The 23,162-nt window shown below is 42.9% G+C and overlaps 2 protein-coding genes across 2 annotated transcripts; both read left to right on the forward strand.

Annotated features, from left to right (window-relative positions):
- Window positions 1–3,573: 3,573 nt before the first annotated feature.
- LOC139417502 (uncharacterized) lies at window positions 3,574–6,314 on the forward strand. Its single transcript, XM_071166768.1, has 7 exons — window positions 3,574–3,586; window positions 4,625–4,678; window positions 4,828–5,178; window positions 5,296–5,646; window positions 5,753–5,881; window positions 6,024–6,070; window positions 6,189–6,314. Exons 1-7 carry the CDS (start codon window positions 3,574–3,576, stop codon window positions 6,312–6,314), a joined length of 1,071 nt encoding a protein of 356 aa, XP_071022869.1.
- A 2,315-nt stretch (window positions 6,315–8,629) lies between these two features.
- On the forward strand, window positions 8,630–11,750 carry LOC139417151 (uncharacterized). Its single transcript, XM_071166394.1, has 6 exons — window positions 8,630–8,672; window positions 8,808–9,170; window positions 9,286–9,636; window positions 9,737–9,868; window positions 11,463–11,512; window positions 11,607–11,750. Exons 1-6 carry the CDS (start codon window positions 8,630–8,632, stop codon window positions 11,748–11,750), a joined length of 1,083 nt encoding a protein of 360 aa, XP_071022495.1.
- The last annotated feature ends 11,412 nt before the right edge of the window (window positions 11,751–23,162 follow it).

Below are 23,162 nucleotides of genomic sequence, written 5' to 3' on the forward strand. Positions count from 1 at the left end.
GATTCGAAGTGATCTGTTTGTTCACTTGGATGTCGAATAATTTAGATAGGCAGAGCAGGATGGATATAGGTCTATAACAGTTTGGGTCTAGAGCACATATGTCAGAGTCAAGGCCCGCGGGCCACATCCGGCCCGCAAGAAGGTTTTTTACGGCCCCTGGGATGATCTTGATTTATTATTAGAACCGGCCCGCAGCAAGCCGGCAGCCCGCAGATCTTTTACACGCACCAATACTACATTTCCCACAATGCAAAGGTGACGCACCGAGCAGTAGGCTGCTTCATTTCAATATTTATTGGCACAGCAGTCGTCAGCATCACAGTAAAATTAACTTTCAGATACCCATCAAAAATGGCAAAACGGAAGGTGGATACTGAGAACCGGGGGTTTCAAACAAGGTGGGAGTCGGAGTATATGTTCACGAAGGTAGCTGGAAAACCTGTGTGTCTTCTGTGTGGAGAAAGTGTGGCGGTACTGAAAGAGTATAATCTGAGACGACATTATGAAACGAAACACGCGGACAAAAACAAGAATATGGACATGGAACAAAGGCTACAAAAGGCAGAGGAATTAAAACGAGGCCTCAAATCTCGACAGGCTCTGTTCAAAAAAGCCAAATCACAAGGCCAGGCTGCTGTCAAGGCCAGTTTTATTTTGGCAGAAGAGATCGCTAAATCAGCCCGGCCATTTACGGAGGGGGATTTCATCAAAAACTGCATGATTAAAGTTTGTGACGAAGTTTGCCCAGAAAAAAGGCAACTCTTTTTAAATGTGAGTCTGAGCAGAAACACCATTGCCGAGAGAGTAGACCAGTTGTCCATCAATCTAAAAGAGCAGCTTGTGAAAAAGGGAAAAGATTTTATTGCATATTCCTTGGCTGTGGATGAGAGCACCGACATTTCTGACATTGCCCAGTTGTCAATTTTCATCCGCGGAGTGGACTCCAACCTAAGCGTGACAGAGGAGTTTTTGGCTTTACGTCCTATGCATGGCACAACTACGGGGCATGATTTGTATGAAGAGGTGTCAAGATGTGTAAATGAGATGGAGCTGCCTTGGGAAAAACTCGTGGGTTTGACAACCGACGGAGCACCTGCGATGTGTGGACACAGGAGCGGACTGGTGGCGAAGATACGGGAAAAGATGCAAGAGGAAAACGCGACAGGTGAGCTGACAGCTTATCATTGTATCATACACCAGGAAGCGTTGTGCGGTAAAGCCTTGAAAATGGAGCATGTAATGAGCATCATCACGCGCACAGTTAACTTTATCAGAGCCAAAGGTTTGAATCACCGCCAGTTCAAGGCATTTCTGACGGAGTTAGAAACGGAGCATGGTGATTTGCCTTATCACACAGAGGTGCGATGGCTAAGCCAGGGAAAGGTGCTTCAAAGATGTTTCGAGCTTCGTGAGGAGATTTGTCTGTTCTTGGACAGCAAAGGGAAAGACACAACACAACTCCGAGACGAAATGTTTCTGTGTGAAATGGCTTTTCTGTGTGACATTACGAGTCATCTGAATGCAATAAACTTGCAGCTGCAGGGTCGGGATCGTGTCATCTCTGATATGTACAGTACAGTGAAGGCATTTAAAACCAAACTGACTCTGTGGGAGACGCAGATGCGGAAAGAAAATTTGAGCCACTTTCCCAGCTGCCAGACCATGAAAGAGAAGCTCTCTACCAGTGCGTTCCCGAGCACACAGTTGGCTGATAAAATAGGTATGCTTGCCGCTGACTTTCGACGCCGATTTGCTGACTTTGAAGCACAAAAAAGCAGGTTGGAACTGCTCGGTAACCCATTTGCTGTTGACGTGGAAAGCTCACCACCAAACCTCCAAATGGAGTTGATTGACCTCCAATGCAATGATGCACTGAGGGCAAAATATGCGGCAGTGGGTGCTGCGGAGTTCGCCCGTTTCCTCCCCGGCACAATGCCCCAGCTGCGCATCCAGGCTGCTCAAACGTTGTCTATGTTTGGCAGCACATACCTGTGTGAACAACTGTTTTCTTTGATGAACCTGAACAAAACATCACACAGAAGTCGACTTACTGCTGAACACCTCCACTCAATTCTGAGGATTTCTTCAGCTCAGAGCCTTACCCCGAACATTGATGAACTTGTGGAAAAGATGGGACACCACCAAGTATCACCCTCAACCTCAAACAAGTGAACATTACTGTGCAATCACATATTTAGAGTTTTTACTCAGTTCAAGTTTAAAAGTTAAAATTTAATATTTGTTTTCACTGCATGTTACTTCTCCTTAAACAAAGTGTTGTTTTTGATTAATAGATTTTTGCACTTTATTTTTTTGTATTTCAATCCAATTATATTTTAAAAATATTTCAGTTGAGTGGATGATAGAAAATTGCTATTATTGTTTTTTCTTTGAAGTAAATTTAGCCCACTTTTGCTAAAATAGAAAATATAGTCTACTGATGGTGCCTTGAATACCGGTTTCTTTCATTTAATGTTCATGTTATGGGGATATTTATATAAAGGAAATTTGTCTTTTGTGTCTGTTGAAAATTAAAGATTACTGACAGAGCCATAAGAAAATATTGCTTTATTTATCTGATCATATTGTAATATATTTGTTAGGTTTTCAGTAGGTTCAATTAGGTTCACTAGACTATATGCGTCATTTAAAAATGTTTCAATGAACATTCGAACAGTCCGGCCCTCGTCTTGTAGCTGATTTTTTTATTTGGCCCTCCGTCCATTTGACTTTGACACCCCTGGTCTAGAGTGTCACCCCCTTTGAAGAGGGGGATGACCGAAGAAGCTTTCCAATCTTTAGGGATCTCGGGCGATACGAATGAGAGGTTGAACATACTGGTAATAGGGGTTGCAACAATGGCGGTGGATAATTTTAGAAAGAGAGGGTCCAAATTGTCTATCCCAGCTGATTTGTTCGGGTCCAGGTTTTGCAGCTCTTTCAGAACGTCTGCTATCTGGATTTTGGGAAGGAGAAGCTGGGGAGGCTTGGGCAAGTAGCTGCAGGGCAAGTAGCTGCAGGGGATGCGGAGTTGTTGGCCGGGGTTGGGGTAGCCTGGCGGAAAGCATGGCCAGTTGTCGAGAATTGCTTATTGAAATTCTCGATTTTCGTGGATTTATCTGTGGTGACAGTGTTTCCTAGCCTCAGTGCAGTGGGCAGCTGGGAGGAGGTGCTCTTATTCTCAATAGACTTTACAGTGTCCCAAAAGTTTTGGGAGTTAGAGCTACAGGATGCCAATTTCTGTTTGATAAAGCTAGCCTTTGCTTTCCTAACTGACTGTGTGTATTGGTTTCTGAGTGCAGTCAGGATGTTTTTGTGCTGGTCGAGGGCATTCAGGTCTGGAGTGAACCAAGGGCTATCTCTGATCTTAGTTCTACATTTTTTGAAAGGGGCATGCTTATTTAAGATGGTGAGGAAATTACTTTTAAAGAACGACCAGGCATCCTCTACTGACAGGATGAGGTCAATATCCTTCCAGGACACCCGAGCGAGGTCGATTAGAAAGGCCTGCTCGCAGAAGTGTTTTAGGGAGTGTTTGACAGTGATGAGGGGTGGTCGTTTGACCGCGGACCCATGGCGGATGCAGGTATTGAGGCAGTGATCGCTTAGATCCTGATTGAAAACAGCAGAGGTGTATTTGGAGGGCAAGTTGGTCAGGATGATATCTATGAGGGTGCCCATGTTTATGGATTTAGATTGAAGGACTTCCGTGGTGTTAAGCATATCCTAGTTTTGGTCACCAAACACAACGAACTCTGAAGATAGATGGGGGGCAATCAATTCACATATGGTGTCCAGGGCACCGCTGGGAGCTGAGGGGCGTCTATAACAGGCGGCGACAGTGAGAGACTTATTTCTGGAGAGATTAATATCTTTCTGGGTTAAATATATGTCCAAAAAACCTAAAGCTTTCTTATATCTCATAGATATAGGATAGACACCTCAAAACCTTATTCCTTGTGATTTTTTTTTATGTCTTTTTTTCTCCATTCATAAATGTGTAATTCAATGAGCTTCAATAGACTATAGCAGTAAAGGCCACATTCAATATTTTATCAAATACTTGATTGTTTTTGATACCTAAAGGGTTCTAAAGTTCAAAATCTAATAGGTAACTGATCCATGGTATGACCATCTTAAAACAATTCCATATGTTATCTTAGTAGAACCCCCCCCCCCTCCACCACAATGACTTAGTCTTTGAAATGTTTTCAACTGCTTGGGAAGACATTCACAGGCATTTGTCATACACATGAATAATGTTAATGATATGTTTATTAAATTACACTTCTATGAGTGTGTAGATAGGAGCCTACCAATCGTAATCAAGCTATATTATCATAAACACTTACATTCAGGAACTGAAATGTGGACAAGAATATACTGTATAAGCATTTGGTGTCCATATCTTTCAATCACTACCCTGGCGATAGCTTTCTGAAGAAAATGGAAAGTGTACTCATGTAGCATGAGGATAGAAAAAGATCAGAGGGGAGGGTTCAACTTTCCTGTTCCGTGTCTTTACTAATGTCACAGCAGCCAATCAGGCCTGTGGACCATCTCTCCAGTCATGTATAAAAAGACACCCATAACCTCTTGATTCTCACTCTTATCTGACACACAGGACGACAAAAGGACATGCAATCCACAGAAGAGGACGATGACAAAACTGTGTCTCGTAATCTCTCTTTTATTTAGAGCAGGTAAGACATTGTGTTGACAAGATTTTTAAAAATTCTGGTGGAATAAGGGTACATAATGTTACGGGACCTGTAAACACAGGAATCTGATGTGTAGACTTTGACATAAAACATGTATTTGTTTCAGTGTTGTCCATTGGTATCATTACTCAGTCTGATCTTTTGAAGACCTTCATCCCTGGGGACACTGTTGATTTGAAATGCTTCATCTCTGGGACTGGCGGAGACTACTACAACTGGTTCAAACTAACAGTAGGACAAGCTCCAGTGATGATAGTATCTCTTTACCTTGACTCAAAAGATCCAACGCTCTATGGGGAGTTTGACAACAACCCTCGGTTTTCTGCAGAGAAGAACGGAGACAGTTTTGTGCTGACCATTTCAAATGCCAAGCCATCGGATGTGGGGATGTATTACTGTGCTGCACGTGATTATGATGGCATGATCTTTGGAAATGGTATATTTCTGATGCATAAAGGTGAGTAACACAGAAGTTAATACGGAATGTTACTGTTTCAGTGGCTTTGCATGTGGAAATTGTGAATTTCATTTGTAATTAGAAGTTCATTAGGACCTTGGTTTTATTGAGTAAAAGATGCAGGGTCCAGGAACCAGCATCTTACTCAGCAGTCTGTGTCTGAGTCAGTCCAGCCAGGAGACTCTGTGACTCTGAACTGTACAATACACAATGAGACCTGTGCAGGAGAACACAGCGTCTATTGGTTTAGACAAGGCTCAGGAGAATCCCGTCCAGGAATCATTTACACCTATGGAGACACGAGTGATCAGTGTGAGAAGAGCCCTGAGGCTGGATATCCTACACAGAGCTGTGTCTACAACCTCCCCAAGAGGAACCTCAGCCTCTCTGATGCTGGGACTTACTACTGTGCTGTGGCCTTATGTGGGGAGATACGGTTCGGAAATGGGACCAAGCTGGAGATTAGTAGTAAGTGATACGTCTTTACAGTTTTGTTTATATCTATTGTTTAATTTACTTTGTCCAACTACATACAGTACAAGTTATTTATATTTATAAGAAAATGTTTTTCCAGACAATTACGGAGACCCTCTTCTCTTGGTGTACTGCCTGAGCTCAGCATTGGGTTTCTCATTTATCCTGATACTTTTCCTTGGTTACATCATGTACAAGATGAACAAGAGAAAGTGTCTGCAGTGCAGAGGTAAGAAATATCCAAATTAAATGAACTAATGATGTATGCAGCTGGTAAGTCCTCCATTGAAGTTGCTCTTCTTTGACATCACCAGATGTATCTGTAATGGAAAGAGTAGTCGTATCTTTATATTTTCTCTCTTTCTTTTCAGGACCCGCCTCTCAGACAAGTCCAGCAGTCTCTAATTCAGATACAGGGGTAAGTAAAATTCATTACATTTTCTATTACTATGTAAAAAAAAAAAAAAAATAATAAAAATGATTTAATAATAACGTGTAGTCATATTCTTCCTCCATTTTATAATTGTTCATCACAGGCCCAAGATGCAGACAGTCTCCATTATGTAGCTCTGAATCTGAGCAACAAGAAGAACAGGTCTAGAAGACAGAGAAGCAACATGGAGGAAGAGACGGTGGTCATGTACTCTGGGATCAGACAGTAGACCTGGATGAATTAAATGAATACCAGATAGCGCTTAACTAGCTCTAACGTTATTAGCTTTATATGAATGCTTCAGTAAAATGTGTTGAAATCAGTGGTCATAGTTTTTCAAGTGTAATATAAAGTGCAAATAGAAAAATAAAGCATTTCCATCTGTTAAACCAAATTCATTTGAATAAGTTGAACTCAATGCATTTTGTTCACACACCTCTGGGGTCATAGTGGAGGATGTCACAGTGACTTTCCACTATTGGAAACTAACCTTTCATAGACCTTTAACACAGGAAGACTGACCTGCAGCAACACACTGCACTCTACTTTCCCTCTCAGGGCCAGAGTATTGTTCATACCCCTGAGTGCAACACTGGTTTCTAAACACAGTGCTTACAATGTAAAGGTCAATGTTTTCTCATTTATGTGTAGTCAGGTAGTCCCTTGCATCATGTTACAGTAAATAACATAGGCCCCTTTCAACATAATCACTCATAGTGAAAGTGGACCAAAGCCCCCACCACAAAAGGAGGACAGGTCAGTTATAGTGTAGGAGGTTTTCTTCCTTGTTTTCACTTTAAGACATAGGCCTAATGGTTGCACGCCACACACCCCCTCACATACACAGCAACCTATTTACATGTACTCTGCGGTCTGCTATGAACAAAACATTAAGCTGTAGCTATCTACACTTTGGTACGGCCTGTTGGCTTTTTGCACAGGACCCTCTGTCTTTCTCTCCCTCTGTCTCTGTCTCTTTCTGTCTCTCTTTATGTGGTTTCAGCAGAATCTCAGTGGTGTCAGTCAGTTAGATTTATCACATACTCTTTTACTCTTCATGTTGCCCTTTTAATCAACAATAGAACACTCTTTTCATGAGGCATCTAGTTAACTATACATAGTCGACTTTGAATCTGTGTAAAAACACAATTAACTATTTACTAGTTAATTGACCTAGACATCAGACGTCTGTAGTTAAACACAAGCCATGGTTTGAAGTGTGATGTAAAGTATCATCATCATCTGGACCAAGAAGAAAGAGCGTCCTTCTAATTATACGATGGGAGGGATTTTATCTGTCAATACATTCAGAATAAATAGTGTATGAGATATTGTTGGTTAAGTAAAAACTATTGACACGTTTTCTGTTTCTCTGTGTTATAAAGTGACTGTGTGGAAGTCATAGAGGCCCTAGAGGATGACAGTGTCATAACATAACCAGACCCCAACTACTGTATCACTCCCATGGACCACAATGGCAAGAAAAACATTAAGTAAAGGATCCATTGACTCTTCTTGTGTTGTGTCTCTTACTTTGTGTGGACAAGTACATAGTATTGCAGACAGTATGAGCTGTAGTTAGACCTAATAAAGGACAAATCTACAGTAGTGACATTGTTCAAAACATTAAACTGAACATCGACATATTCAAACTTGCTATGTGATAAAGTTGTCCAACGCAGAATCAAGCTGTACAACAATATAAGAGGACCGTGTTTGTTCCATTCATTGTCTACTGGGCGGCCTACCGAGTGTTCAGGCAATCAAATTTGACCATCAAAGATGAACCAATGAACGCAAACGCAAGTTTCCATTCTTTTCTGTGGAGAGACTGCATTTTACACAGGTCAGTCTCGTCCCCGTGAAAGATCAACCAGGATGAATACAGTACTCACATTTATTTTGATTTGGAAAGCATGTCAGTAACATCTAGCTCAATTGACTAATGCTATACAAGTTCTCTATACATTTAAAGTGCTTACTATAGGCATTTGGAAAATGTAATAAATGCAGTAAACATAGAGTTTTTATTCAGGTACATCTCAACACCAGTTCTTGTTCAGCCCACTTCTTCCCAAAAGCAGAGCTGGGAGGCAATAGTATTGAATGCCACATGACTAGTGAAAAACAGTAGTGGCTGAGGTTGACTTGTTTTTGTAGACCTCACCAGAGTTCACTTCCTCCTGAAAGCTTGACTTGCCTTCTTCAGACATGACATGAGAAATACAATGTAAACCCCCTGTGTATGTCAAAGAGGACATATGTACCTGTAGTCTCAGCCACCGACCCAAATGATGAAAAAATACAAACCAGTAACTCTGACTGTACATCATTTGAAGGGCTGCTCTAACTATGGTATGCCACAGGACACATATTAGATTGACATTTTTATCACATGTTTTATGCCTGTTCAGACAGCCAATAAAATCACTTAGTTCACTGTTTCCACCTACTTCATAATGATTACCCAATGAGTGTCATCATATAAAAAGTGCCCACACACAAGACCCACACACTACACAGTTCAGAAAGGACATTAAAATGATGATTATATATTGGACAATCTTTTTGTATTATGCCAATTTGGGTAAGTAAGAAATATTAATACGGTTCCTTATACTTTTTATGTCCGTCTTTTTCATCCATTTGAATGACTATGTAGTCTGAATAATGATAATGTGCTATACCTTTGTCTGATTTATTTAGTTTGTTTGCTTCACAGGTTGTGCACTTAACAAGGATGTAATCCAACCAGACCTTGTGATAGTTACACAACTGGGACAAAGTGTATCACTCAATTGCTTTTGTCGATCTCAATTGATCAGTGTCTCTTGGTTCAAGCAAACTGTTGGACAGAAGCCTCTTCTCATGGCATCATCATATTATGGCAGTGAAAATAGTTTCTATTTCAACAACTTTACCGAGCACTTTACTGAGACTAAACGTTTGAGTGTGAAGAGAGGAGTTGACAGCTGTAACCTGACCATCTCCAAGACAGAGTCGGGGGACTCAGCTACATACTACTGTGTTAGTTTGTTCACGAGGGAAGCCAAATTTGGAGAAGGAACTGTTTTAATTGTCAAAGGTAACTCAATAAGTTGCTTTAAAAATGTTGGTACTGAAGTGTGTTCACATAATGCTAAAATAATTAATCTAGCAGGGAAGAATGTACAAACCATGATCTTATTCACTCTCATCAGATTCAGGTTCCAACAGCATGTCTGTGCTCCAGCAGCCTGTGTCTGAGTCAGTTCAGCCAGGAGACTCTGTGACTCTGAACTGTACAATACACACTGAGACCTGTGCAGGAGAACACAGTGTCTTTTGGTTCAGACATGGCTCAGGAAAATCCCATCCAGGAATCATTTATACCCATGGAGACAGTAATGATCAGTGTGAGAAGAGCCCTGAGGCTGGGTCTCCTACACAGAGCTGTGTCTACAACCTCCCCAAGAAGAACCTCAGCCTCTCTGATGCTGGGACTTACTACTGTGCTATGGCCTCATGTGGGGAGATACTATTTGGGAATGGGACCAAGCTGGAAATGGACTGTTAGTGATATTTCTGACATTTCTAAAATATTTCTAACATTTTATGCCTGGTTGAACAAAATGTCCTGAATCTCCTCTATCACTGTCTGTATTTCTACAGATGGTTGTAAGGAGTACCCTGTTCTCTTGGTGTACTGCCTGGGTGTAGCGTTGGCTCTTTGTGGCATCATCATCATTGTCCTTGGTTGTGTTACTTACAAAATGACCAAGAAAATTTCTCTGCTGTCCAGAGGTAAACGTTATCATTGCCCACAATATATGATTAAACGGTTGGTGCAGTGTATTTGGAAAGTATTCACACCCCTTGACTGTTTCGACATGTTTAATTAAAACAATCCCATAATGACAACGTGAAAAAAGGTTTTTAGAAATGTTTGCAAATTTTAATTTATTTAATACAGAAATACATTATTTACATAAGTATTCAGACCCTTGGCTATTTGACTCGAAATTGAGCTCAGGTGCATCATGTTTCCATTGATCATCCTTGAGATGTTTGTACAACTTGATTGGAGTCCTCTGTTAAAGTAATTGTCCGTAGAGTTCCGTAGAGTTCCGAGATAGGATTGTGTGAAGGCACAGATCTGGAGAAGGGTACCAAAACATTTCTGCAGCATTGAAGGTCCCAAAGAACACAGTGGCCTCCATAATTCTTAAATGGAAGAAGTTTGGAACCACCAATACCCTTCCTATAGTTTACCGCCCGGTCAAACTGAGCAATCGGGGGAGAAGGGCCTTGGTCAGGGAGGTGAACAAGAACCTGATGGTCACTCTGACAGAACTCCACAATTCCTCTGTGCAGATGGAAGAACCTTCCCGAACGACAACCATCTGTGCAGCACTCCACCAATCAGGCCTTTATGGTAGAGTGTGCAGATGGAAGCCACTCCTTAGTACAAGGCACATGAATGCCCGCTTGGAGTTTGCCAAAAGCCGCCAAAATACATTCAAACCACGAGAAACCAGATTCTCTGGTCTGATGAAACCAAGATTGAACTCTTTGGCCTGAATGTCAAGTGTCACGTCTGGAGGAAACCTGGCACCATCCCTACTGTGAAGCATGGGGGTAGCAGCATCATGCTGAGCGGATGTTTTTCGGCGGCAGGGACTGGGAGACTAGTCAGGATCGAGGGAAAGATCAACGGTGCAAAGTACAGAGAGTTCCTTTATGAAAACTTGCTCCAGAGCCCTCAGGACCTCATACTTGGGCAAAGGTTCACCTTCCAACAGGGCAACGACCCTAAGCACACAGCCGAGACAACGCAGGACTGGCTTCAGGACAAGTCTCGGAATGTCCTTGAGTGGTCCAGCCAGAGCCCGGACATGAATCCGATCGAAAATCTCTGGAGAGACATGAAAATAGCTGTACAGCAACGCTCCCCATCCAACCTGACATATTTTGAGAGGACCTGCAGAAAAGAGTGGGAGAAACTCCCCAAATACAGGTTTGCCAAGCTTGTAGTGTCATACCCAAGAAGACTCGAGCCTCTAATCTTTGCCAAAGATACTTGAAAGTACTAAGTAAAGGGTCTGAATACTTATGTAAATGTTTTATTTCAGATTTTTATTTTTAATAACAATGCAAAAATAAAAAATAAACAGTTTTTGCTTTGTCATTACAGCATGTGCTATTGTGTAGATTGATCAGGGAAAGAACAATGTCATCTGTTTTAGAATAAGGCTGTAACGTAACAAATTGTGTAAAATGTCAAGTGGTCTGAAGATATTCCAAATGCACTGCACATTACGTTGTAGCCATGAAATTGGGTTAATTTATTGTGTGATGATGATGATGATGATGATTCCTTCATGTGTTTGTCTAAAAGGAACGCACCCTCAGCCAAGTGGCCCGGCAGTCCACAGTTCTTATAACCAGGTATTCAGATCTTATGACGTTGATGAACTGAAAACAAATGATCAGGTCATTCATTTCCTGATGTCTTTGGAATTTGTTTTGCTATTCTTCTTAGGATCAAAAATGCAATGACACACTCACGTCGGTCCATTACGCTGCTCTGAATGTCATCCACAAGAAGCCAAAGACCCGGAGACAGAGGAGAGCCATGGAGAGAGACACTGTGTACTCTGGGGTGAGGTGCCAAAACACGGACTGAAAAGACTTGCATTGCTTTTTCTGTTTTATCATTATAATTGTGTTACAATTTCTTGTATTCTGTCTAACTCCTTTTTACATTACTGTTGTGCATTTTGTATCAAATAAAACTAATTCACTGCAATGTGGATGTTTTGTTTGATTTTCTCTCATATTCTTCAAGTTAAACTGGGAAGTTTGCAGGTACATTGCATCCTGATTACATGATGTTTATAATAGCATGCATAGAGTACATTCTACTGACTAACACTTTCAGTTGTCTCAAACTCTCTTTTTAAACTGTGTCCTGTGTCCTTGTTGATAATTTAATCAAAATATGACAATGTGCTGTAAACAGACATTGTAACTGAGACGTTTTCACAAACAACACAAAATGTGAATATGCATATGTGAAGGTTGAAGTACAGGAACTCAATAGGGATGCAGCAGTGTATGTGGAAGTCCCCATAACTGCCTGAGCAGTAGAGTGTGCAGAAACTTTATTAAGAGTTGTGAAAATGTTCAAATTGTTCACTAAGAATCGTTGAAAAAGTACTTTCCTGTGAGAGTTGATGTGTCTAGTCATAATATCTGTCGACAAATGCCCAACAAAACACTGTGTGGCTGTTAAGGATCTATAACAAGGTAATATATACATTTATTACATACATATTACACATCTGTATCATGTTATAAATCCATTTCAGAATCATAGAGTCACTTGTATCAAACAGGCTAGGTAGTCATCATCACTGGATCATTACTACTAACATCAACTAAGTTACTATGAAGTGTAGCTAAGTTATCAGGAGGAGCCACGCAATCACTCAAAATAAAACTGATTGTAGAGTGATCTGTATAACAAAGCCACAGGTGTTTACGTGTAGTTTTGTATATAGTTCCAGGGAGTAATTGAATAAGTATGTGAGACAAACTATTTATCAATTCATCTCTCCTCTGTAATGTGTTGTCCTGTTTTATTTGTGTTGATAGCATGCCACTCACACCCACCCCCACACAACAAGTTCACATGTACTTTGCAGTCCTCCATAAACCCAAGATGAGGCCATATCTAAGCATTGGTCATGTGGGTCTGCTGGTCTTCCTACCTGCTCTCTGTGTCTCTAAGTGGTTTTCAGCCGGATGTCTATGTGGTGTAGCTGTTGTTCTCACAATCTTTACATTTTGTTCATGTTGCCCTAAAATAATTTACAAACCACAAAGAACTGCTGATGAACCCTATTTTAACTCTCTGAGTTAACTGTGTCATGTGTGATACAGCACCATCTAGTCTAGATCTATGGGCTCAGGGGAGGGGACAGTTTATGATGATGTCATGTGAGAACTTTTCAGTGCATTCTGAATTAGACAAGTCTTGTAAGACTACTGCAGGATTCTCTTTCAGAAGGAGACCAATAGAGGCGAAATTAAGAGGTGAAAATAGACCAAATTATTAGGCTGAGGCACATGGGCTACTAACAGTTTACTACACAACATACACTTTGCATTACTTTCTTAGCTACAGTATACATACAGTGCCTTGCGAAAGTATTCGGCCCCCTTGAACTTTGCGACCTTTTGCCACATTTCAGGCTTCAAACATAAAGATATAAATCTGTATTTTTTTGTGAAGAATCAACAACAAGTGGGACACAATCATGAAGTGGAACGACATTTATTGGATATTTCAAACTTTTTTAACAAATCAAAAACTGAAAAATTGGGCGTGCAAAATTATTCAGTCCCCTTAAGTTAATACTTTGTAGCGCCATCTTTTGCTGCGATTACAGCTGTAAGTCGCTTGGGGTATGTCTCTATCAGTTTTGCACATCGAGAGACTGAAATTATTTCCCATTCCTCCTTGCAAAACAGCTCGAGCTCAGTGAGGTTGGATGGAGAGCATTTGTGAAAAGCAGTTTTCAGTTCTTTCCACAGATTCTCGATTGGATTCAGGTCTGGACTTTGACTTGGCCATTCTAACACCTGGATATGTTTATTTTTGAACCATTCCATTGTAGATTTTGCTTTATGTTTTGGATCATTGTCTTGTTGGAAGACAAATCTCCGTCCCAGTCTCAGGTCTTTTGCAGACTCCACCAGGTTTTCTTCCAGAATGGTCCTGTATCCATCTTCCCATCAATTTTAACCATCTTCCCTGTCCCTGCTGAAGAAAAGCAGGCCCAAACCATGATGCTGCCACCACCATGTTTGACAGTGGGTATGGTGTGTTCAGCTGTGTTGCTTTTACGCCAAACATAACGTTTTGCATTGTTGCCAAAAAGTTCAATTTTGGTTTCATCTGACCAGAGCACCTTCTTCCATATGTTTGGTGTGTCTCCCAGGTGGCTTGTGGCAAACTTTAAACGACACTTTTTATGGATATCTTTAAGAAATGGCTTTCTTCTTGCCACTCTTCCATAAAGGCCAGATTTGTGCAATATACGACTGATTGTTGTCCTATGGACAGAGTCTCCCATCTCAGCTGTAGATCTCTGCAGTTCATCCAGAGTGATCATGGGCCCCTTGGCTGCATCTCTGATCAGTCTTCTCCTTGTATGAGCTGAAAGTTTAGAGGGACGGCCAGGTCTTGGTAGATTTGCAGTGGTCTGATACTCCTTCCATTTCAATATTATCGCTTTCACAGTGCTCCTTTGGATGTTTAAAGCTTGGGAAATCTTTTTGTATCCAAATCCGGCTTTAAACTTCTTCACAACAGTATCTCGGACCTGCCTGGTGTGTTCCTTGTTCTTCATGATGCTCTCTGCGCTTTTAACGGACCTCTGAGACTATCACAGTGCAGGTGCATTTATACGGAGACTTGATTACACACAGGTGGATTGTATTTATCATCATTAGTCATTTAGGTCAACATTGGATCATTCGGAGATCCTCACTGACCTTTTTTTGAGAGAGTTTGCTGCACTGAAAGTAAAGGGGCTGAATAATTTTGCACGCCCAATTTTTCAGTTTTTGATTTGTTAAAAAAGTTTGAAATATCCAATAAATGTCGTTCCACTTCATGATTGTGTCCCACTTGTTGTTGATTCTTCACAAAAAAATACAGTTTTATATCTTTATGTTTGAAGCCTGAAATGTGGCAAAAGGTCGCAAAGTTCAAGGGGGCCGAATACTTTCGCAAGGCACTGTACATACAGATACCTATATAGACATACTTTTTTTAAAGAACATACCTTTATTATTATTCCCCGCAAATCCTACCGCCGATCCCCCAATTGGAGTAAACTAATGAATACTTCTGCTTTTACCTTCAATTTATACATCTTATACACATTTTACAGACACAGTCTACTTTACAATAGTTCTCTCTTGTTTGTTCTTAGTCCTTCCTCTATTTCTGATGTCCATCCAGTTTGATTTCTATTTGTAGCTATGCTATTTCACAAAAGTTCCGAACCTATATACATTTTACAGATCCCGTATGCTTTACATTGTTTATCTTGTTATTAGTCCCACCCTTCAGCTCCATTCAACCCCTTTCATCTATCTCTCAACATCATCCATTTCGGATTTCTATTTGCCATATATTTTTCAACTGTGCTGTGATGCTTCACAAAATAATTGAACCTTCCTATTCTCATAGCTTCTACAGATTGTAAATAAAAAATTAGCATTTTTGCTAAAATAATTATATTATTGATTGACTGACTATGGCTTTTCAAATCACCCAGTATTGCTATCTGTAGTGTTAGTTCTAGGCAAATGTTGCAATTCTTCAGCCATTTCTGGACCTGTGACCAAAAACGTGCTACATATGGACAATACCAAAATAAATGAAGATTGTATCCCCCATATATATAACATTCTATTAGTTGCAAGAATTTTGTATAGTCATTTATATCGAAAAATTTGAAGTTTTGAATCCGGCGTTGTTTTGCGTATCAATTCATAAACCATGTGCCATGGAATGGGTACATCGAAAATCTCTTCCCAACTATTTTGCAATTTATATGGCACAGTTGTCAGTTTTTGGTCCTTAAATGAAATCGGTATATGTTTTTATTTATCACACTTTTCTTTAACCGTTTATGTTCTTTAATACAGGGCCGACATACAAGTTCCTTACTTTTCCCCCTTCTACTTGCCTCTTCCATTTTTGTGGTAATGCTGCAATTAATTGGTTGTAATTTTGGGTGGAGCAGACATTTCCATCTCGTTTGTTTTGTTGACGTTGAGTGGAGTTATTTTCCAGGCACCACACTCCCAGAGCCCTCACCTCCTCCCTGTAGGCTGTCTTGTCATCATTGCTAATCAGGCCTACTACTGTTGTGTTGTCCGCAAACTTGATTATTGAGTTGGAGGGGTGCTTGGCCACACAGTCATGAGTGAACAGGGAGTACAGGAGGGGGCTGAGCATGCACCCTTGTGGGGCCCCAGTGTTGAGGATCAGCGGAGTGAAGGTGATGTTTTCTACCTTCACCACCTGGGGGTGGCCTGTCGGGAAGTCCAGGTCCCAGTTGCACAGCGCGGGGTTCAGACCCAGGGCCTCGACCTTACTGATGAACTTGGAGGGTACTATGGTGTTGAATGCTGAGCTATAGTCAATAAACAACATTCTTACATAGGTATTCATCATGTCCAGATGGGATAGGACAGTGTGCAGTGTGATGGCGATTGCATCATCTGTGGATCTATTGGGGCGGTAAGCAAATTTAAGTGGGTCTAGGGTGGCAGGTAAGGTATAGGTGATATGAACCTTGACTAGTCTCTCAATACACTTCATAATGACAGAGGTGAGTGCTATGGGGTGATAGTCATTAAGTTCAGTTACCTTTGCCTTCTTGGGTACAGGAACAATGGTGGCCATCTTGAATCATGTGGGGACAGCAGACTGGGATAAGGAAAGATTGATTATGCCAGTTAACACACCAGCCAGCTGGTCTGCACATGCTCTGAGGATGAGGCTTGGGTTGACGTCTGGGCTGGCAGCCTTGTGGGGGTTAACACGTTTAAATGTTTTACTTACGTTGGCCACGGAGAAGGAGAGCCCACAGTCCTTGGTAGCAGGCCTGTCCGGAAGCAAGACGTCAGTCTCGGCGAAGAAAATCCCCAGCTACGACAAATGCACCCTCAGGATATGTGGTTTCCAGTTTGCATAAAGTCTAGTGAAGTTCTTTGAGGGCTGTCGAGGATTCGGCTTGAGGTGGGATGTAAACGGCCGTGGCGATGATAGAGGACAATGCTCTTGGGAGATAATATGGTCGGCATTGAATTGTGAGTTATTCTAGGTCGGGTGAACAAAAGGACTTGAGTTCCTGTATGTTCCTAGAATTACACCATGAGTCGTTAATCATGAAACACACCCTTCCGCCCGGAGAGATATTTATTCCTGTCTGCGCGATGTACTGAGAATCCTGCTGGCTTTACCGACTCCAACTGAGTATCCAGAGAGAGCCATGTTGCCATGAAACAAAGTATGTTACAGGCCCCGATGTCTCTCTGGAAAGAAATTCTTGCTCTTAGCTCACCAACTTCTATATCCAAAGACACAGAACATGACTCAAAACATTTCCTGAGCTAATAATGTAAAAAGAATTGTACATAAAAAAAAGAAATACTGCAAAGTTTCCAAAGAGCTAGTCGCAATACTGCCATCTCCGTCGGCGCCATTTTCACATGCATCATGTTACAGTAAATATCATGCAGCTGTAGTGTAGGAGTGTTTTTCATCTTTGTTTTCTCTTTAAGACATAGGCCTACTGATTGCATGCCACACACCCCCTCACATACACAGCAACCTATTTACATGTACTCTGATGTATGTTATGAACAATACACAAGGCTGTAGCTGTCTATACTTTGGTAAGGCCTGTTGGCCTTCTGCACAGGACTCTGTCTTTCTCTCTCTCTGAGAGAGTTATTGGTCAGCCCACTTCTTCCCAGAAAGCAAAGCTGGGAGGCAATTGAATGCCACATGACCAGTGAAGAACAGGTCTAGAAGACAGAGAAGCAACATGGAAGTTGTACTCTGGGATCAAATCAAATTATATTTGTCACATGCGCCGAATACAATTGTAGACTTTACCGTGAAATGCTTGCTTCCAAGCCCTTAACCAACAGTGCAGTTCAATAAGAAGAAAATACTTACCAATTAGACTTAAATAAAAAGTAATAATAAAAGTGTCATGATGTGGTCCTCTTTGGGTACAGCGAGCACCATCCTCCTCTCTCTCTCACCACCTCTCTCTCTTCCCCGTACACCCAGGCTCTATCTCTCCTCATGGCCAGAGTATAGAGAGAGAGAGTGAGTTTCACAGGAGAACAAAGGAACCTCTTCCACATCTCAGAACTTGAGAACTGAACAATGTTCATGTTTTGGAGAATGTGTATACGGTCGGGGAAGAATCCAGCTACGACCGGTCCATTTCATTTAATGTTTGTGAAACTCATGAGAGACAATACATTACCATAACTCCACATTACCATAACTCTGTTTATACAGGAGTCTCAGTTGTGAGGATTGCATCTACTTGTTGTATAAAATGAATGAGTAATGATGAAACTATTTGTGAAATTATGTAATGTGATTTAAACTGTTTAATGAAGGAAACTCCAATTCCCTTTGGAGTTTAACTAGGTCATAGGCCCTCCCCATGAGCACAGACATTGACCTGGCGTCATGGGACAGCCCTCTTCTGCCGTTATGAATATAATCCCCACCTGAAGGATTTTCCTTCAGACCAGCTTATCTCGATTACCACGAGAGGGCTAAGGTTTGAGTAGAGACCAGTACCTCATCACAGAGGGAGCTAAGGTTTGAGTAGATTGCTGAACCTTTTAACCATACCACGTGGTTAAACTCTGAGACTATCGATCTGACTGAATAAGAGCAAATCTTTCATACTATTTACTAGTCTGCAGCTAGGAATTCTATACCAATGAATGCGAAGGCCGACAACCGCCGAAACATCTATTCTATAACAACATTTCTGAATGTTACTCTGAAGTAGCCTTTCTAACCAAAGACTCCAGGGGCGCAGAGAGAGGTCTGGATGAACTTCCAACCGAGATCACGACGACACACTGAGCTTAAATATATATATCGATTGCAATTGCTACCGAATGAGGGAGCGTTCATGTGCAAAGGATTACCATTTCAATGGTTATAATTATCAACTGTGTAGTGTCTTTTATCTTTCTCGCCCTTCTCAGTCCCTTTGTCTACCAAGCCGCCATGCCTGTTTAGCCCACTAGGGCACATCCCCTATAATTTTCTTGTAACCATATCTACTTTGTTTGTGTGTGTCACGTTCTGACCTCTATTTCCTTTGTGTTGTATTTATTTAGTATGGTCAGGGCGTGAGTTGGGTGGGCAGTCTATGTTTGTTTTTCTATGTTGTGGGGCAGTTCTATGTTTTCGGCCTAGTATGGTTCTCAATCAGAGGCAGGTGTCATTAGTTGTCTCTGATTGAGAATCATACTTAGGTAGCCTGGGTTTCACTGTGTGTTTGTGGGTGATTGTTCCTGTCTTTGTGTTTGCACCAGATCGGGCTGTTTGAGTTCTCACGTTTCTTGTTTTCGTTAGTTTGTTCATGTATAGTGTCTTCATTAAAATACAATGAACAACCACCACGCTGCGTTTTGGTCCGCCTCTACTTCACAACAAGAGAACCGTTACAGAATCACCTACCACAACAGGACCAAGCGGTGTGGTAATGGGCAACGGAAAAAGCAGCAGCAGGAGCAGCGCGAGGAGGTATGGACATGGGAGGAGGAATTAGACGGAAGAGGACCCTGGGCTCAGCCAGGAGAATATCGCCGTCCCAAAGAAGAACTGGAGGCGGCGAAAGCGGAGAGGCGCTGGTATGAGGAGGCAGCGCGGCGTTGTGGATGGAAGCCCGGGAGTCAGCCCCAAAAATTTATTGGGGGGGGGGCTAACAGGGAGTATGGCTACGCCAGGTAGGAGACCTGAGCCAACTTCCTGTGGTTACCGGGGGGCTGGAGAGACCGGGCAGGCACCGTGTTATGCTGTGGAGCGCACGGTGTCCCCAGTGCGGGTGCACAGCCCGGTGCGGTACATTCCAGCTCCGCGTATCGGCCGGGCTAGAGTGGGCATCGAGCCAAGTGCCATGAAGCCGGCTCTACGCATCTGGTCTCCAGTGCGTCTCCTTGGGCCGGCTTACATGGCACCAGCCTTGCGCACGGTGTCCCCGGTTCGCCTGCATAGCCCAGTGCGGGCTATTCCACCTCGCCGCACTGGCAGGGCGACCGGGACCATTCAACCGGGTAAGGTTGGGCAGGCTCGGTGCTCAAGAGCTCCAGTGCGCCTGCACGGCCCGGTCTATCCGTCACCACCTCCACGCACCAGCCCTCCGGTGGCAGCTCCCCGTACCAGGCTGTCTCTCCGGCCCATCCTTGCAGGGGCTCTCTCCTCTCCAGCGCTGCCGGAGTCTCCCGCCTCTCCGGCGCTACCAGAGCCTTCCTCCTCTCCAGCGCTGCCGGAGTCTCCCGCCTGTTCGGCGCTAGGAGAGCTACTCAGCCCAGCGTTGCCGGAGCTTCCCGTCTGCCCAGCGCCGCCAGCGCCGCCCAACGCCGCCAGCGCCGCCCGTCTGCCCAGCGCCGCCAGTGCCGCCCGTCTGCCCAGCGCCGCCAGTGCCGCCCGTCTGCCAGGAGCCGCCAATGCCGCCCGTCAGCCAGGGGCCGCCAGTGCCGCCCGTCAGCCAGGGGCCGCCAGTGCCGCCCGTCAGCCAGGGGCCGCCAGTGCCGCCCGTCAGCCAGGGGCCGCCAGTGCCGCCAGTCAGCCAGGGGCCGCCAGTGCCGCCAGTCAGCCAGGGGCCGCCAGTGCCGCCAGTCAACCAGGGGCCGCCAGTGCCGCCAGTCAGCCCAGCGCCAGCGCCGCCAGTCAGCCAGGTGCCGCCAGTCAGCCAGGGGCCGCCAGTCAGCCAGGGGCCGCCAGTCAGCCAGGGGCCGCTAGAGCCCCTCCGCCCGGAGCAGCTGCCCCTCTGTCCCGAGCAGCTGTCCCTCTGTCCCGAGCAGCTGTCCCTCTGTCCCGAGCAGCTGTCCCTCTGTCCCGAGCAGCTGTCCCTCTGTCCCGAGCAGCTGCCCCTCTGTCCCGAGCAGCTGCCCCTCTGTCCCGAGCAGCTGTCCCTCTGTCCCAAGCAGCCCCTCTGTCCAGTGGGGTCATTGAGAGGGGTGGGCATGGTGAGTAAGCCACGGAGGCGGACAATAAGGCGGACTAAGACAATGGCGAAGTGGGGTCCGCGTCCCGCGCCAGAGCCGCCACCGCGGACAGACGCCCACCCAGACCCTCCCCTATAGGTCAAGGTTTTGCGGCCGGAGTCCGCACCTTTTGGGGGGGGGGGGGGTACTGTCACGTTCTGACCTCTATTTCCTTTGTGTTGTATTTATTTAGTATGGTCAGGGCGTGAGTTGGGTGGGCAGTCTGTTTGTTTTTCTATGTTGTGGGGCAGTTCTATGTTTTCGGCCTAGTATGGTTCTCAATCAGAGGCAGGTGTCATTAGTTGTCTCTGATTGAGAATCATACTTAGGTAGCCTGGGTTTCACTGTGTGTTTGTGGGTGATTGTTCCTGTCTTTGTGTTTGCACCAGATCGGGCTGTTTGAGTTCTCACGTTTCTTGTTTTCGTTAGTTTGTTCATGTATAGTGTCTTCATTAAAATACAATGAACAACCACCAAGCTGCGTTTTGGTCCGCCTCTACTTCACAACAAGAGAACCGTTACAGTGTGTGCATTTCTGTGATTAGTTAGTTAGTTAATAAATAAATGATTGAGACAATTTATGTATGGGTGATTCATAGTGAAGACTGGGTTTGTGCAGATAACCAACAATTTATGACGTTTGGAATGAGACTAATGTGAGGTAAAAAATAATTCAGTCATTAGTAGACTAATTGATCAGATATTAAAATATCTGAACGTTATATTAGGAAAATTCTAATTTTGTAATCTGAATATTTTCCTTGGTGCCCCGACTTCATAGTTAATTAAATGTACATTATTAGAATAATCACGTAATAATAATTACAGAGAATTGATTTGATAAACTAACAGTCTTCAGTTTAATGATTCCAAAAACAAGACAAAGGTAACACAAGAAGAACAATAACGAGGGTGTATACAGGGGGCACCGGTACCGAGTCAGTGTGCGGGGGTACAGGCTAGTTGAGGTAATCTGTACATGTTATCAGACTGTAGAACTGGATGAATGACATAGCCGTAGTTGTTCACTTTATTAGCTGTAACTGTAAAGAATTCATGAATTTCTTCTCTGCCAAACTCATTTGACCATTACTTACTTGTGATAAGATAAATTAATAATTTAACACTAATCAAGACAAAGGAAGTTGAATATATTTATTTAGGCCATACTCAGGCATCTTTATGTTGCAGTAATGAACATCTATTTATGTTGACATGCCATGCCATGAACACTCCCTCACACACACAGCAACCTATTTACAGATACTCTGATGAAATGTTTTAATGAAGAAGAGCACAATACATACATGGTAGTACGCCTTTTTATGAGTAAACAATAAGAGGTTTCACGTGTTTTAAATGTTTTTTCATTTTTCTTTTAGCGGGGACCCTTTCTCAGCATAGCCAGTATGGGAAGCTTCATGTCAAGACATCAGACCAACAGGTTAGTAGAATGGGACTGGGAAAGAATATTACAGCAAAATATTACATCATTAGATTGGATCCAGAGTCTGAATTTAGTGAGTCTTTGTTTAAACCCCAAAGCTCCCCAGTGACAATGATGCCCTGAACTATTCTGCCCCGAAGTTCACTGACAAGAAGAGTACCAAGCCCAGGAGACAGAGGATAGAACAGAGAGAGGAAGAAACCATCTGCCCTGGTGTGAGTCAACAAGACAGGAAGTGACATGTGAGGGTCATCCAATAAGCATCATTCTAGCACCATTGCATGGGCCAAGCTTCAGCTAATAATAATGTAAAATCACTCAGATGCAGAGCATAATTGTCCAGCAAGTGTGAAAGCTGATATTGGGATGGTTTCAGAAGTCTCAAATCCTCAGAAATAGTGCATGAGGTTGACTGACTGCATACATTTGTTTTTGTAGAAGTGTACAACAAAATGTATACAATGATTTAGCGAATGTCTTAATTCTTCCTTATGATGATAATAGTTGTAACATGGAACTCTGTTACCTGCTTTTATGCTTGTGTGATATTTCAATAAACTTGTTATTTCCTACGTTTAATGACTTGCCCAATTCTTACCAATTATTTGCACCAGGTATCAAACGATCACATTTTTGTCAAAAAAGGTGCCAACCTCACCAGAGTTAACTTCCTCCTGAAAGCTTGAACTGCGTTCTACAACCATGAAGTGAGAAATGGAACGTAAACACCCTGTGTAAGTCAAAGAGGACATATGTACCGGTAGTCTCAGCCACCGACCCAAATGATGAAAAAATACAAACCAGTAACTC

Source organism: Oncorhynchus clarkii, chromosome 9 (genome assembly GCF_045791955.1).
Source record: "Oncorhynchus clarkii lewisi isolate Uvic-CL-2024 chromosome 9, UVic_Ocla_1.0, whole genome shotgun sequence".
Taxonomy (NCBI): Eukaryota; Metazoa; Chordata; class Actinopteri; order Salmoniformes; family Salmonidae; genus Oncorhynchus; species Oncorhynchus clarkii.

Excerpts from the sequence above, each read along its gene's own strand:
- LOC139417502 (XM_071166768.1), top strand. Across the intron at positions 4,679-4,827 it reads CGATGACAAAACTGTGTCTC|TGTTGTCCATTGGTATCATT; the intron begins GTAATCTCTCTT and ends TATTTGTTTCAG. Across the intron at positions 5,882-6,023 it reads AAAGTGTCTGCAGTGCAGAG|GACCCGCCTCTCAGACAAGT; the intron begins GTAAGAAATATC and ends CTTTCTTTTCAG.
- LOC139417151 (XM_071166394.1), top strand. The coding sequence starts at position 8,630 with ATGATTATATATTGGACAATCTTTTTGTATTATGCCAATTTGG. Across the intron at positions 8,673-8,807 it reads TTTGTATTATGCCAATTTGG|GTTGTGCACTTAACAAGGAT; the intron begins GTAAGTAAGAAA and ends TTTGCTTCACAG. Across the intron at positions 9,171-9,285 it reads AACTGTTTTAATTGTCAAAG|ATTCAGGTTCCAACAGCATG; the intron begins GTAACTCAATAA and ends CACTCTCATCAG.